At 36.8% G+C, this 16,619-nt stretch overlaps 1 protein-coding gene across 2 annotated transcripts in view; it reads right to left on the reverse strand.

Annotated features, from left to right (window-relative positions):
• Nucleotides 1-16,619, reverse strand: part of PAN3 (poly(A) specific ribonuclease subunit PAN3) — a 75,501-nt gene that overhangs the window by 7,030 nt on the left and 51,852 nt on the right. For both annotated transcript variants that reach the window (XM_072326411.1, XM_072326410.1), the window contains 5 exons: nt 10,533-10,698; nt 9,978-10,065; nt 4,138-4,277; nt 3,102-3,231; nt 82-146 (listed from right to left, as the gene is read on the reverse strand). In XM_072326411.1, coding sequence (XP_072182512.1) covers nt 82-146; nt 3,102-3,231; nt 4,138-4,277; nt 9,978-10,065; nt 10,533-10,698 — 589 coding nt within the window. The remainder of the gene's footprint in view (nt 1-81; nt 147-3,101; nt 3,232-4,137; nt 4,278-9,977; nt 10,066-10,532; nt 10,699-16,619) is intronic.

The raw sequence follows: 16,619 nt of genomic DNA on the forward strand, positions 1-16,619 counted from the left end.
GCTTAAATTTACAAGGGAAGAAATGTTATGTTGCAAACTGGGTTTTGCATGCTCTACGCCACAAAAACAAGAATTTCTTACTCTGGCCTCTCATTGATTGTTCCCAGTTTTGCTAGTAGCCTAAACAACCTTCCATTTTGGACCTCCTAGAAAACAAGAAAGATTATTCAAGTTTCTGAAATATAAAATTAAGACACTTATTTGCCAAAGATATACCATAGTAATGCTAATGAAGTGCTATGAACTACAATAATTGATTTATTCCAAGAAGATGGTATAGTTTCTTCAGAAAGAGATCTAGATCCAATACACTATATTGTATACTGGCAGCCTGGTTCTAATTTTCACACTTCACATTTAAGTGAGGAAATTTAAGAACCAGTGACAACTTGCTGCCCTAGCAAGAACAGGATCAGGCAACTTATCACTATGTGGAAACTAGTCTAGCCTCCCTTGTCAGCCTACATTCAAAAGTAAATTAAAATACAGTTATTTTAAACAAGAAGAATATGTTAACACACCTGTGCATGTTTGCACATATATACGTACATATGCATAGCTAGACTGTAGAAGTAAATAGTATAAACAGCTGATTTCAAGCATATAAGAGAAGAAACATTATCTGCTACACATGCTCTTGAAAAACATTTTGCAGATCATTAGTAAGTGCTGCACAGCAATAACAGCATATTGAAATTGGAAATGCAGTCTAGTCCAACTATTTTGAAACAAGTTCTTCCAAAAAATCCAGAAATATAGTTTTCAACTTTAATGCAGTATAAACTTGAAGTACTCCGAGTAATGACAGAGGCAAAGTAATCAGAACAAACTCACACAAAAGACAGAACATTAGCATTTTAAGATGCTTAAAATACATGCAATCAATTGAAAAATTGATTTCTTACATCCTTCATTATCATTTAAGTTACAATAAAAAGTGTTATGTCTTAAGCTAGCTTGCATTACACCATGGATTAACCTCCTGTTTAAGTAAAGCTGCTCAAAGCTGACATGAAAAAAACTCTCTCCTGACATTATTCATACTCTCCAGTGGCCCAGCTCTCAGATGTTATTCATGCTAAGCTGCATCTCACTCCATGCATGATTATATTGATTTCAAATTAATTCAGTCTGGAGTAGATTACCCAGCTGTGCACAGTAAATAAAGTAGGTCAAGGTGATAACAGCTTGACCTCAAACAACCTATGGGGTAGCAAGATTTTTATTACCGGTCTAAAGAACACACAGTGGAACAGCTTGTACTTCAATTAAAGTTGCATTTGGAGATCGACAGTAAAGACTTACCTTCTCCAGCTAGCAAAGGTCTATACAACCTCAAAATAATTTTTTTGCATGTGCCAAAAACACAAAAGCCAAAACCACATCTGTGTGAGTGCTACAGCCTCATAGATTCCCTGTCAGTGGCAACAGAGAGTTGAGCAACAACACTGGCTCTAAGCCTCCAGGTGGCCTCTCTGCAGGCTTGGTAGCATGTAAGGCAAGGAATTCTCCTAGAGTGGATTAAAGGACTTGAAAACAGACGTTTTGCATGCTTGAATGTTGTGACACGTAGATAATGGGAATCTTAAGGTGAGGAAGGAAAAGGACAGAGTAACAGGGTCGCTACTGTGTGAAATGTGAGCAACAATATCCATGGCTTCAAGAGAACACCAACATTATTATCTACACACAAACCACTTCCAATATCATAAGCCCCTAAGCTGTGGATGACTGCGTGCTTGGAGAACATGCAGAAAAATAACATACATGCTACTGCTGTTCTAACATTCTCCCCTAAGCACCTGCTTTGGAACAATAACAAAGAGAGGATATCAGGCTGGACTTAAGTGATACTGTAGCCCTGATGACACCGCTATTCATTACTGCTAGATGAACAGCTACTGATGAACTCGCAGCTTTGCAACAGTTTGGGTTTACAGTGGCTCTTCTCACTTGCCAGTGAAAAGCAACTGCTATTAAAAAACCTGACTGAAAATGCAGAATGCTTCATGCTGGTTATAGGACAACCTCCCATTTTTATTATGGGAAAAAGTTCACCCATCCAAATTTGAGTAGCACAGTGGGCCACCTTGACAAGAAGCGATCTTAAACATTTAGAGCAGGAGTTGTAGTTGACTACAATAAGAAGAGCAAGCAACTATCATGTAGAGCTCTGCATCCAGAGTAGGCACCATCCTGCTCTTCTGCTGTTCTAAGCCATGAAAGATTTCATTATCGTTCATAAAGAAGGGAAAAACAGTTGGTTATCCAACACACTAATGGTAGAGAAACTAACAGTACCAGAATATCATTTGTTGCCTATTTAAACATGCTCAGTGATTGCATGCAAGGGAAATGAGTCACAAGTCTTGATTTAATCCAAAGAAACTCAATACCCTCCCCTAAAAGCCTTTACAATGTACTTCAGTCTCGTTCAAAAACTCTGTAATCAGTGGCTTCTGAAGAGCAGATAAGATGAGGCTCAAACCCTTTCCTGCTCAACCAATACACACTTGCACTGGACAAAGTACATATTTCGTTTGTAGCTAGCACCTGATACCTTGACTGAACTTGATAGACCAGCCTGACCCACACAGCAAAATGTGTACCTTTACGGAAACTGAAGATGACTATCAAGACCTTCATCTCCATAATCTAGCATTCATTTGGAAAGAATAAAAATGCATGAGATAAGTGGCACTGAAATCTACATCTATCCAAGAATATAAAGAAAGTATTTGTTGTTTTATGATCTTGAATATAAGCTACACGATCTAGCGTGAGGTGACATCGCATTATTTATTCTGAATACTACTTTTAATCATTCAATATAGAGAATATTTCCTTAGGACTGCTGGTTGGACATGAGAATGCTACCTAATTTAAAGCCCAGCCAAGCACGTTGTAAAACTAGTAGTTCTTGGAGCTTTAGGACTTTCAGTACTTTCAACCGAGTTCTCAATGTCTGTAGGCAGCTTACTTGGGTTACTAAACAAAGTAAACAAATAAAAAAACCTGAATCTACAAAACATTCCCTCTTAAGGTACAGCTGTAGGAATACATACTATAGGTCTTCCTGTGCAGATTACTTAATAGTTTACCTTTGCAAGGTCTTCCTCAATAACATCATTTCTCATTTGAGCAGCATCCAATTGAGTATAGAATCGCGCACCAATCATAGGCATGATATCATTTACACTGCGAAGCCTGTTTTGGTCAGTCAGCAAATACCTGCCAAAATATCCCCACCCCCCAAAAAGATTACTTACACAAACTGCAAGTGCCAAAGAGTTCATCCTATTATGACTTTACTTGGTGTTTCTTGCTATGACTTTACCCGATGTTTGCTTAATTATGAGTTGACAGCCTTTGTATTTTGGAACGAGACATTAACAGAGAAAACATTTGTGCTAATTCACTTGCCTACTTCCAGTCAGTTACTTATATTAACTAGGGGAGGGCTTTCATGGGACTTCCTAGCTCATTCCGCTCCAACAGTAAGGGAAGATGCAAAGATCCAGATTATGATGCAATTGGTTTTCAAATGAGAGAAGGGACAGAGAAACCTACTTTTACTACTCAGGCTGTAAGAGTAGAATCATTGACTATACTAAAGAACACCACAAAATAATATACAACTGAGAAAAACTAGCACTGAAGTCTTTGGTCAAAAAAGCAACATGCCTATTCCTTAACTCCTTCCATTACTATGGTATAAGACAAGGACACTGCTATGATAAATAATAAGCAATAAATCCCAGTACGGAAGATTACTTAAAAGGCTTGGCTGTTGTTTATGTTGTTTTTGTTTTGTGTTTGTTTTGCTGTGTTGCTTTTTGGGAGGGAAACTCGCTTTGTATATTTGCTTAAACATTAATAAACTTTTATTAGGAGCTTTAACAGGGCATTGATGTTTTATTAGTTACATCATAAAAATACACATATGAATTAACTTTGGATGCTTGAATAGACAGCACGTTATTAAGCATTATCAGTTAACGAGAGTAAACCATACCCTTATTTGCATCTGAAAGTGTTACTTCAACTGTACATTTAAAAAAGTCATCATTGTTTTCAATAACATTTTACAGGAAAATAAACAAAAACAACAGCAAACAAGTGTGGTAGCAAACTTACAAGATCAGATTCTTCAGATCAGAGGAATAGTTGATTGTCACCAGTTCCATCGCTTTCTGCAAATTCTCTCTCTGAATTCCTGATAAAGAATTGCAAGCCAAAGCCAACACAACTTTCCCCAGGGAGATCAGATCTGTTTGCTAACAGGGAAAACATGCACAGATAAGATTCGTAGTACAGATAAATATTACATACAGTACTAGAGGGCATTTAAGACAGTTCTTCAGTAACCTTTGAAGAATTTGAACAACTAAATGTTACAGCTGTGCAATACGGCTGTCCGAGCAGTTAAAACATCCACAGGAGAATTTCAGTACCTAACAATTTCAGGGTAATATATTTATCTATGAGAGTTTCAAATTTACCCATCTTTATCTTAAGGATAATACTAGAGTAAAACTTTGTAGAGCTTCTGCTCTCTACAGAAGAGGTTCTCCTAACCACGCATGCACTCAGTCCTGAGGAATCGAGTAGTTGATAGCAAATTGCACATCCTCTTGATACAAGGCGCAAAAATACCTATCCAAGGATTATTTGTTAAACCAGAAACAAGACCTATTGGAATCCAGCAGGTCAATATTTCTGTTTTAATAAAACAACTCAAAGATTTTAATCTCTTATGGCCTATATGAAAAGACAAAAACTGCCTGAAGGAGCTAAACAGGAACAGACCTGTGCAGCCAACAAATGGAACAGAACCCCATTTGTGAAGAAATCCTTAGTATTACTATCCATTTTCCTTAAGAGTAGAACTCTTCCTAAGAGATGAACACACTATACAGATTCGGTTGCAACAGAAACTTCTGCCAGTTTTACTCACTAAAACAACAGCTACCACAAGTTGTTGTGAAAAGCAACATCAGGCTTTTGAAGTTCTCCCTAAAAGCAGGACCCCAATTGAGTAGGGAACAGTAATATTCATTGCAGAAGCTGCTCAATTCTTCCCATACACAGTATTTCAAGTGCTTATAACTTGGCCAAACTTGAAACTGCACTGGATGAGTATTCAGACTGAATTTAATAATCAGCTACAGAGACTTGCTGACTTTTTTCTTAGAAAAGACACTTCTGTGAAAAGTAAGGGAGTGAATGTTATTATTCATTGTGAATGTCAGTTCCATATTCTGGAGGAAGGATACAATGTTTGGCGGAGCATATAATTGTACAAGGAATAGAGCTTCTGTCATTTATGTTAGAAAGGCCAAAAATTTGGTAGTGGGATAACATTAAAAGTTCTGTTCAGAATTTTGGGGCTAAAACTTTGGGAAACTGCTGCGATGGTGGATGCATCACAGCCCCTCAAAGCTGTTCCACCCATAGCAGTAAGCATTCTTTGCTCTTCTTTTGGCTGCAGCAGCTGAAGGGAGCTTTCCCTTTGGCCACATGTTCCAGATGTTGTTGAAGCACAAAGTAAAGAACACGTTTCCAGGTCTATGAACATCCCTGATGTTTCTGTATCAACTGCTAAAGTACGATTAAGCAGCACAATTTAAATGGATAAGCAATGTGACAGAAGTTAAAAAGCATGGTACAGGGCACTCACTAATGAAGACAGAAACCAGATGTGGCAAATAGAACAGAAACAAGGACAACAAATGGAGGAGATGGGACTGGCATTTGCTAGACTTTCTTTCTTAAGGAACCAAGAATTCCTGTGCATTGGCATTGCTTTGTACTTTGGCAAAGAGAAATGAAAGAGACCAACAAATCCCATCTTGGTGGGTTCCTGTTTACTTTCGCTACCAAGTACAGTCAAGTTGAGCAGCAGAAGACACTGCTATAGTAGTAAACAAACAAACTGCTGAAGAGGTATCTGCACCGAGACATCTTCACCCAGCATAATGGTGTTGTTCTTTTTTTTTTTTCTTTTTCTTTTTTTTCCTTTTTTTTTTTTTTTGTTTTGTTTCAGTTTTTTAGGTTTGTTTCCAAAACACTTAGGCGAAGTAAATGTTTGTATTAATCTTAAAATGATCTTTGTTCTTTCTCAAGTCTCCTACTTAAAAACTTCCAACATTTAATAATCGATGAGGCAGTATCATATATAAATTCTTCATTATCACCCAACCTTGACTGAGATACCCAAAACAGAAAATTTAATCCTATGTAAATACCATCCTTCTTTGCACAGACACCTTCATAATGCAGATTGCATTTGATTTTAAAGTGCTTGAGAAAAAAGTCTACATTAACTTCAGCCAGGAAATCCTGAATTCAGGCACTTTTTTTTAAAACCATTTGACTTGCAACATAAATTAGCATTTGTTTCACAAAGTACATCTAATACAAAACTTGGCAAAGATGATGCAACACACCAAGGCACCCTCAAAGATGCATAATTCAAGTTACAGCCAATGCTTGACTTATGTTTTGATTGCAAAATTGGCTTGGATTCATCCAGCTAATTTTAGGAACTGAAATGTTTTTTTCCTCTTGTGTCTGGATAGATAGTGGAACAAACACGAGGACTTACGGAAATCAGATTCCTATTTCATAAGGCATCAAACTACCACCTTCTGACCAACTCTATCGCACCAAACAAGGTAAAAACTTCCTAGGAACTGGAACTGCCTTTCTAAAAGGAGACTAATCTACATATCCCTGCCAAACCTTAACCTTCCTCGCTGAAAAATTCATTCTTTCATTCAGCCTCTTCAGCTTCAAGGCAGAGGAAGTTTAAAGGAGGCACACAATAACTGATAGATCTTCTTGGAGCAAGGACACCAGAAGTAAACAGTATTCTTGCAGTAGCTTTGCCAGTTCAAGGGACAGGTCATCAAGTACAATTATTCATCTGCTTACACATAGTATTATGCTTTTCACATATTTAAGGATCACACCAGCTTACCAGACATTTACTATGGTAATTATCAACACTGACTATTAAGTCATACTAAGCTGATTCACAGCTTCAAAAGAAAACTTTTATACCTTGTAAGTACAGGCTTTCTTTTGTCCAGAAATGTATCTTCTGTGCAGCTAATAACCATTTAAATAGCAATTCATTTAATAAAAACTAGCCTGCAACAACCTCTATCTCCTGAAAGAATTTGCTAGTAGATTTTATCACAACCATCTTGGTCACTGAAGGAAATATGAAGTAGCATTCAGCTAAAAACCAGCCTCTAGGAGACACCTTCAGAAAGAGCCTTCATCACTAATGTTTCCCTGTTATCAAATGAATTTTAAATATGTCATTAGGAAATTAAAAATTAATTGAGTAGGTACCCCTCTGCAATTTTGCTATTAAAAAAAGATTATGTGCTACTAAGCACAAAACCCTCAAGATATCTGAGCATTTTATACAGCTGGCTTTATTAGCTAAACACGTCAGCAAGTCAAATAAATCAGACTTTTGACAAGATCCATTTTTCTAAGTTCTTTGAAACTGACGTTACTCTTTGTTTATCCAATTTCACTGCTATGCTTGGATCAGTAACAGCTCAAGTTCTATGATCTACTCTACAATTCTGTGGATCTGTTCATCCTTTTAAGATCTGGAATTGTACTTAGAAGTCCCTCCAAGTTCCTAGGTTTGTTTTTTTATTATTATTATTATTATTATTAAGGTCAACGTTAATAGTAAAGATGCCTCTTCAGTTAGTTTCTTGAAATTCAGGGAGGTGCGTGTCAAAGTTATTTTGGTTTACTACATTAAAAATATTCACTTTGAGCAAATGTTACCTTGCAGGATTTGCTAAATCAATAACACTCATGTTTTCTCTTCATTTCACATGGAGAAGACTAACTTTCATTTTATTCAAAATACAGGAATATTTATTAAAACATTCTACATCACCATTTACCGTATTTCCACATGAATTTAGTAACTGACTGACAAATCACTTATAAGACTGGGTATGGAGTGGGGGAAGATGATGAATATAGATCTAAGCATCTTGTTTTTAACCTAAGTCACTATTCGTGTATTTTTAGCTTCCCATATTGTTGCCTTTATTTAACTCTTAAACGATCATGTAAGCTAAAGCATTTAACACAGATTCTGAAAAACAGACCATGGAGAACAATTGCATTCCTTTTGCATAGCTCCTCTCTGTTCTGGTCACATTCTTTCCTATCTATGTTAACAATGGGAAATAGCCAGAAAGTGAAAAAATGCTAACAAAAATACCTTCCTGCACTGAAGACAACAACAAGGAAATGCATATAAGCTGGGCAGTAAACCAACAGATAACCTACATTTTTAACAGTCACAAGAGTCCCAGAGGAATTCAGGAACTGGGTCATGGATCGGGAGGAAGAAGGACAAGCTGCAGCTGTTATTTTGTAGTGCTATCTGGCTAGGTCAAACAAAAGGTAGGACATGATAAATGACTACTGAATTTCAAGGAATTAATTCCATCCAGAATCTCTGAAGGAATAAAATTGATTGCGAGAGCCTAGCCTTTCCAGAAGAAGCAACAAAATGGAAGCAATACTATGTTTTCTAACTCCAGCATACACCTTCCACACTTAAAGAGTACTTCTGCTTTAGCAGCAATACTTGAATGACTTAAATACTAAGAATGTATAATACAAGTAAACAAAGCCCATATCTAAACAAAACTAGGCAATACACCGAACAAGTTAGTTGCCAAATGTTGGGCCCTTATGGTTCTAAAAGCTTTTGACAGATTGATGCACCTGCAAGTATTCATAGATTTGTACCTCCAAGTCCATTAAATATTCTGCTTTAAAATTTCAGAGATATTATGACATTCAATTATATCTGTTTTTTCCTGCAGCTATTGAAGTAAACTTCAGTAAGTATTTAATCATAATCTCATTATAGTTGTAGGATTGAGAACTCTCACGTGTATCCCTGTATTCTCTTGACTGTTTTCCATTATTTGCCTACCACAAGCCCATTGATACGTAGTTACTGGGGAGCAGGGGGGTCCTTTGAAGACCTACTCAAAACACACTGAAAATTGCTTTACTGTATTATTCCAAGAAAAATATATATATATAGTTGCAGCGTTCTAGGACAAGGTCTCTAATAAGCTAGTTTCTGCCTGGCCAAAGTTCAAACATTTCATTTATTACTGGAAGTCTCTGAATGAGCAATTTTCTCACAGTGAATAATCTCAATTAATGAAAGTAAATTAAATTCAACTCCCTACTGTAGTCTTTCACTCCCAGTATGGACAGGGTACGTGATGACTGCTGAAGTAATGTACTTTACCCTGAGGGGAAGTTAGGGAAAGAGGCACTTCTGTACACAGTGATGCTCCAGATGACTGTGGAACAGTTTTTGTTAAGTCTAAAGGGATTCTTCTTAATTCAGGAATTATGCAGAGTCCACACTTCAGAGAACGTCAGGAGAACACGGAAAAACTAGGAGCCTAAAATAAAGATACACTCGAACCTTTTAGGAGTGAGGAGAAGGCCTAAATGCAATTACTTAAAAAGATCTCTTACTCCTCTGTGAACAGGCATTTGTCACAATTATTTTTTTTAAAACACACGAGAAAGAGCAAAAACTGCTACTGAAACATTTTCTGATCTCTATCACTAAACGCAAGATTTTCCTTTCTCTTTCATTCAAAATCTGTGATTCCAATAATAATTTCTGAAATATTTTGTTAAATACTAGTAGTTTGACCTGTTCTGCAAGTTTGCTGAAATTTCAGAAGCAGAAGACAGTAAAATGAACTTTCACTTTTCTAAATTACAAACAAATTTAAGCTAGGATCCAATCAGGAAAGAAAGACACAGCTATTTAGAGACAGATATATCAGACTACAATTCAATTAAAATAATAGTCTTCCAGAAGGAATCACATTGGTTTTCTGTACTCTGTGGGCCAAGTCACCATCCTCACTACAGCACTGTTGTCTTACCTGAAACTGAGCCATTAACGCCAGTGGATTATTTTGACTGTTGTCAAATGTTAAAACATCAAAGATTCCAACACAATTTACTCGTAACCTTTGGAACAACAACAACAACAAAAAATAACAAGTGTCAGTATGTTTTGTTGATTACTCTGTTTTTCCTAACATTCATTCCATTGAATGCCTTCACTGAATGCTTTAATGTGACAAAAAAATGCACCATAGTACTGTGAAGCCAGAAATACTGATTTTAATGTTTTGTAATTCAGCCAGCCAGCCTTCAATTTACAAATAAATCAACAAGTTACTGAACTGGCAGTAGAGGACTTGAACAATATTGTGGGGACAGTGCATAAGCTTTCCTGAAAGATGTTTAAATAGAACTTGGGGAAAAAAATCTTAACAAATGAAGCACAATGTCTCATATCAGTTAAAGGTAATACACCTTTCTAATTAGATTTGTTACTTGCCTAACAAAAGTTCATGGTCAGCAGCCACCATGAGCCCATGTATACACCACCATGAACCATGCTATACAATGAAAATCAATGCTTTCATTACCTTGTCTTGCCAGTTACTAGAATCTTTGTTGGATCCATAACTCTGCATGCTAGTCCTGCTGTATGAATGGTCCGTAAGGCAGAGCTGAGCTGCACGATATATGCCCATATCAATGACTCAGGAAGCAAACCCGCATGCTGTCGTGGTAAAGGTCCATCATGCTGACCTAGTAGGAAAATATTCTTAGTATCAACAGATGGCTACTACAAAAAAATTGAAGTTAAAACTTTTTGAAATATAAAGTTACTCCTTTCATTGATTTCTTAATTAACAGCTATCAAAAGAAAGACATTTTAGTTTAATGATTTTTATTTTATTTCTTGAGGTAAACTTTAAAACGCTGCCAATTTCCCAGGTATTATTATATCCACTCATAGCAATAGATGAACACAGTGAGACATAGATAAATGTCACTTTCTGTGTGATGTCTTTAACACACAGGTGCTACTCTCTTCAAGGTACAACACGCAAGAGGAGAAACTACACCCAGAGAAACATTCATTTCTTGTGTTTCTTCCACAGCATCCAATGCATTTATATCTATACACTTGCTCAAAGTAAGGATTCACATGCCTCTGCATGTATACATACACGAAGGCTGAAAAATGAAATATTATTGAAAGCTTTACTTCAAAATGTACTGATTTGGAGTGAGTGAGATAGGCTGGGGACATTCCCAGTCTGACAAAACGATGACAAAAAAAAAAACAGAATACTAGTTAATTTTGCAAGTTTTAGTTGCTTTGGTTTAGATTATAAAGGCCAAGACACCACCTCCTTTAAATAGCATCAAGCCTGGCACATCAACTGAAGGCTGAATGTAATGAGGTATTCCTTGTTTTTTCTGGCTTCTTGATGAATTGCTATGCAAATCACTTCCCACAAGCCAGCATACCAGGAATCTCATGTAGCAAGCAATACCCCCACCACCATGCTTCTCTGCTCTTCGGCATAAGAAAAATGATGATGGTATTGAATGACTGGGGAGATAAAAGTTCCTGTATTAATCAAGGTTCTTCTCCCGGTCATTACTTGTTATACAGTACATTTTTGGTAAACAGCACTGTGTGAGATGCATTTAACAGCAATGAGTATGGATTACGTAAGATGGTTACACACATATAACCATTACCTATATACAAAATAAATGTCCAGAACCAAAGTGTTCTATAACATCCCAAAGAGAAAAAGAGCAAGAACTCGGGGGCTATTTTTCTGCTTATGACTTCAGAACGCTTGCCCTTTGATTTCCAAATTAAAGGCATCATAACCAAGAGAATATTCAAGGAAAAAAAAATCAAAAGGTTGAATGATCGCAGATTCTCCTTCTCTATCAGAAAATCTAAATCAGGCAGCAACACTGTTTACTACTGGAAAGATTTGCTTGAGGCTACAGCCAAATACAGGCCGCTGCTTTCTGGCTGCAGCCCATGTTCTCTCAAAGGTGCAAGCTCAAACACTGAAAGAATCACAAGTGAAGTGCCCTCTTACATATCTATTTGTTCAAAACATCTAAGGTTAAAAGCAGTTCAGTTTGCTGCTATGCTGGTTATGAAACACATTCCCTGAAGGCCTACCAGGCCTGCTCCAGATGCCTCATGAGCAAAGATCCAAGGAAACCAGACTCAAAAGCTCACTATGCAGGTGAAGCACACTGCTGAAAGCTTTCCAAAGATTGCTTAGCATGTTGAAAAACATACAAAGAATTTTTCGGAAAAGTTAAAAAGTGATCAAAGTTACATTAGTCTAAGAAGCAATATTTTATAGGTTTGTATTTGAGTTGAAATAAATTCCTAGCACAGGTTGAATCCATGCAGAGTTTCATAATAGATTCTTCCTCTGGTGCGGGATAGACTCGCCCCTATTAGTGCTTTCATCTGAGACACAGTACATAAATAATAATGGAGAAGATTAAAAATGTAAGAACTTCCACTCCAGAAACATGAGTAGCCCATTATTTTTCTTGCTACATTAAAATGAACTCAATAGGGGTTTTCTTGTTGTTGCCTTTTTTTACTTCTTAGTTCTGTGCTATGATGTTCTTAGATGAGAAAGAACTGCACTCTTTGCACCACTGTGTCTTTTTTCTTCCCTTCTCCTTTTCTTCCCCAACAGCTTTCAACTCAGTTCATCTCTCCCATGCAAGGACAAAGCCAGGGTTTCTCTTGAGATGGACTAACTACTTCTTCTAGATTTCAGAGTTGCTTCAAGCTCTCAATAGGAAATTTAAATATTTAATCATTTTTGACTTCAGAACATCCATAGACAGAGAATCATTGTGCTGACTTTAAATATTTATCAATTTCTCCTGCTCATCACAGTTCGGGCACGTAACTTCATTTTAAATGGAAAAGATTTCTTCTGAAAAATTCACTCAGTGTCTTTGGAATGCAAAAACTACAAAGTCAACAACAACGTCCACTTTTCTGGATTAAATACTACTATTACCAATGCGTACAAAGGAAATCAATGTCCAGGAAGCTTGTCTACGTTTATTAGAAATATTAATTTGCTATGAAACAGAATCTGTGGTGCTCAGAGCTACCATTAAGTGCTTGTATGCCACATCTAATTCCTGAGAGTATTTTCAATATACAGATCAAAGGCAATTCCAAAGGCATGCTCAGCTGTGACATTAACCCTCTCAAAATTTCATCAGGACAAGGAAAAAAATAAAAAAAACAACTGACAGCAGCATGGGAATTGTTGTTATTTGCCAGGATCTTCTAGCTGGTAGTTTTAAAATAAGTCCATTTAGAACATGGTTTACCATTTAAGTAAATCACTGGGCTGTAAAAAGAAAAGATTTTCAGTATTTTTGGGCTAATTCACTAATTTTAAAAAATCATGTCTGCAGAGATAAATGCCCTAACGTATACCATAATCTGAAACTGAATAGTATCAGAACAATGGAAAAAACATACAAACATTAAAACTGCCTTAACTGAATGTTAAGTTCAGACTTTGTCAAAATGCAAGTGTTGAAGAAATAAAAGAATCCGACAAATAAGGATAATTTAAATAAATGTATTCCAAGGTAACTGAAAGGCAGAATTTAACTTTAGAACTTGTGAATATTTAATTGACAGAACAACATCAGGTTATCGCATTGTACCACTTCAAGAAAGAATACTTCACTGCATAAAGAACAATACAAGGAATAAATTCAGTAGAATTCAGAAGCAACAAAGGCATATGCTTGCAAGTGCCTGGAATAGAAATAAATGCAAGTGCCTGATTTTTCCCCCCACTACCCTACCTATAAAGCAATAGTGTCTGCAAATAGCATGGCAAAATAAAAAAATAAACCTCATCTCTGCTGACCACATAGACATCAGAAGTGACAGCTACATAAACCATAATCCTCAGCTTTAACTGTCAAAATCTAGTGCTGCCAACTTGAACATTCAATATAAATAAGGTCACATATCTGAAATCAAACTCTGAGTTCACTGATCAGGTTGACAGTGTCATGCCTCCTAAAACTTTAAAAGCACTAATCTGGGCCTCATGCTGCATGGTACCCAACTTTATACATTCCCCTGCTTCTCTTGGAAGGCTCCTCGACGCAGGCAGGTGGCCAAGAAACTCCATGAGGGGGTGGAAAAAGGATCCATGAAGGCAGGCATTTTTGAGAAATCAAGTTATAGGTAAGCAATCCTATTTTTTGTCTTCTAAATTGCAGAGGAGCAGATTTGAAAGCAACAGTTACCAAAAATGTAAGGTCAGAGCAAAGAGTTGCAGAAAGGTTTGGTAGAACTGGTCAATAGCAGGTTACTTATTTTTTCCTTCTAATTTATATAATAAAAAGACCAGAAGAGTCACTGTAAGGAGAGAACTATTCTCCTCAAACAGCACTGGGATCTGCCACAATCACTCACTTCAGTTAAATAATTTGTTCTGGCTAAACAGAAGCTAATATCTTTCTTTCAACTCCAAAACCCATCTCTGTCTAAGTAAAAAGGCTGCACTGGGTCAAATAAAAGATCTAGGTAGCCCTCAAGCCTGCCTCAGTAACATACACACTAAAATCAGAAGAGTATCTCAAATAAATGCCTAATATCACAAACAACAGAATATTCTGCTATCCTCCAGTGATTTGGTGCTGAAAGACCTCCTGAGCTATTCACTGTCTTTGCAGTTAACAGACCTCCAAGTATTTCTCTTCTCTGAGTAAGCACACTTTCCCTTTGAACCCAGGCAAGTATCCACAGGAACTTGTGACAAATTTCCATGACTTAATTATCTTTAGCTGGTTTTGAATTCGCTGTCTGGCTAGTTTCTTTTCCCAGTCCCTAGTTCTTGCATTGAAAGAAGCAAAACAATTGCCACTTATTCATTTTCACTGATGATTTTCAGATACCTACCATATTCCACTTGTTATTAAACCCACCATATTTTTCTCCATCTTTAAAAGCCTGAAAAGTACTATTTCACTTTGTTGTTCCTCATACACAGGCTTATCCCTGTAACCTCTGAACTTTTTCTATTTCTTTATGCCCTTCAAAGTAGGCAAAGGTACAGCTAATTATATAAAGCTATAATGCAGCCCTGTCTCAAATACAGAATCTTCCCATTCACTGTTTACTCTTTTCTTTACCTGTACCAATTCTTTCCCTATTTATTCTAGCAAGAAGACACTCTCCTTAATCTACTTAGCTGTAGCCCCAGACATATTTTTTTCCAGCAGCAACAGCCATGACAGAGGTCATATCTTCATACTTAAAATTAGGATTATGTTAGGATTATGTTACTCAATAATTTCATTTACATTTATTACACCAAATTTCACCTGCCAGGTTTCTACTGAGTGTTCCAGTCTTGTAAGATTCTGCTGCAATCCATCACAACTAACCTTTCTTTTTTAGTCCAAATAAGTTGAGTATTATCAGCAAACTCTGACAAAGCATTATTTACCTTCAACACTAATAAGTCAGTGCATTAAGACACACAACTCCCACCACATTCCTGTGAGACTCCATGAATGATCTCCCTTCACTATGAAAATTGACTGTACGCTCTTTACTGTTTCTTATCTTTCACCCAGTTATTAACCTTATTGAGGCCTTCTCTAATCTGACCAATGCTTAGGGTTGTTTCATTGTTGTTGTTTGCTTTAAAGAGTCTTACGGATGTCACTGAAAATTATATTTACTGGATCTTCCCTTCAGAGAGTTTCAATTAATTAATGAGGCATGACTGCTTCAAAAAAAAGGAACAAAACTTATTCTTTCCCAGTGTGACAAATGGACATGTCTCAAAAATATTCATTATGCCTTCTACTAATTTATCTAGAACGGACACTAATCTTCTGTACATAATAGAGAGGTGCAAAAACATACAAGGACTGATTTACCTGGAAATTCAAAAACCACAGGTGGGCAACACTCAGAATACTAGTCCTGCACAAAATCCCGATTAACCTAGCAGCAGATATTCCACATTTGCTGTATGAAGTGAGTTTCACATCAAGTTCACTGAATTTGTAATTATGATCTTCAACTAGCCATAAGATATGATAAGTCAGTGAAGGGGTTCTTCTATCGTGAAGTATTATCACCAAAACCAGTGGTGGAACTCCAACCTTACTTATACTCTTCAGTTCAGTACAACTGAGTAGCATGAACTATTCAGTGTTAAGGGAACTTACAAGGCTCTGAATGCATTCACGCAGTAACAATCTATGTTCTGATCATTGTCAAAGAGACACTTTAAAAGAGACTGAATTCACAATTAAAGGCTCTAATTTCAAAAGGCACAAGAAAGAAGAAACTTCAGTTTCTGTTTCTCTTTAACCACTGGTCACCTGAAGGCATGTAGGCAGTACCTACATCAATAAAATAAGTAAGTCCAGCTCACAGGCTTTATTACTGTCTGCTGTTCACCCCTACGCAGGATCTACTTTCAAGGTTGGCCCTGTATTAAGCAGGAAGCTGGGACAAGCAAGCTCCAAGGCTACTTTCCTACCTAAAGTCATTCTGTGATATCATTCAATTGTTAGCATTCTTCTTTCTCTGATACTGGTTCATGCTCAGTTTTGGCCTGCTGTGATCCTGAATGACAACATCTGAATGCGGTCTTCAGGAT

The sequence above is a fragment of the Excalfactoria chinensis genome, chromosome 1, assembly GCF_039878825.1.
Source record: "Excalfactoria chinensis isolate bCotChi1 chromosome 1, bCotChi1.hap2, whole genome shotgun sequence".
NCBI classification, from domain to species: Eukaryota; Metazoa; Chordata; class Aves; order Galliformes; family Phasianidae; genus Excalfactoria; species Excalfactoria chinensis.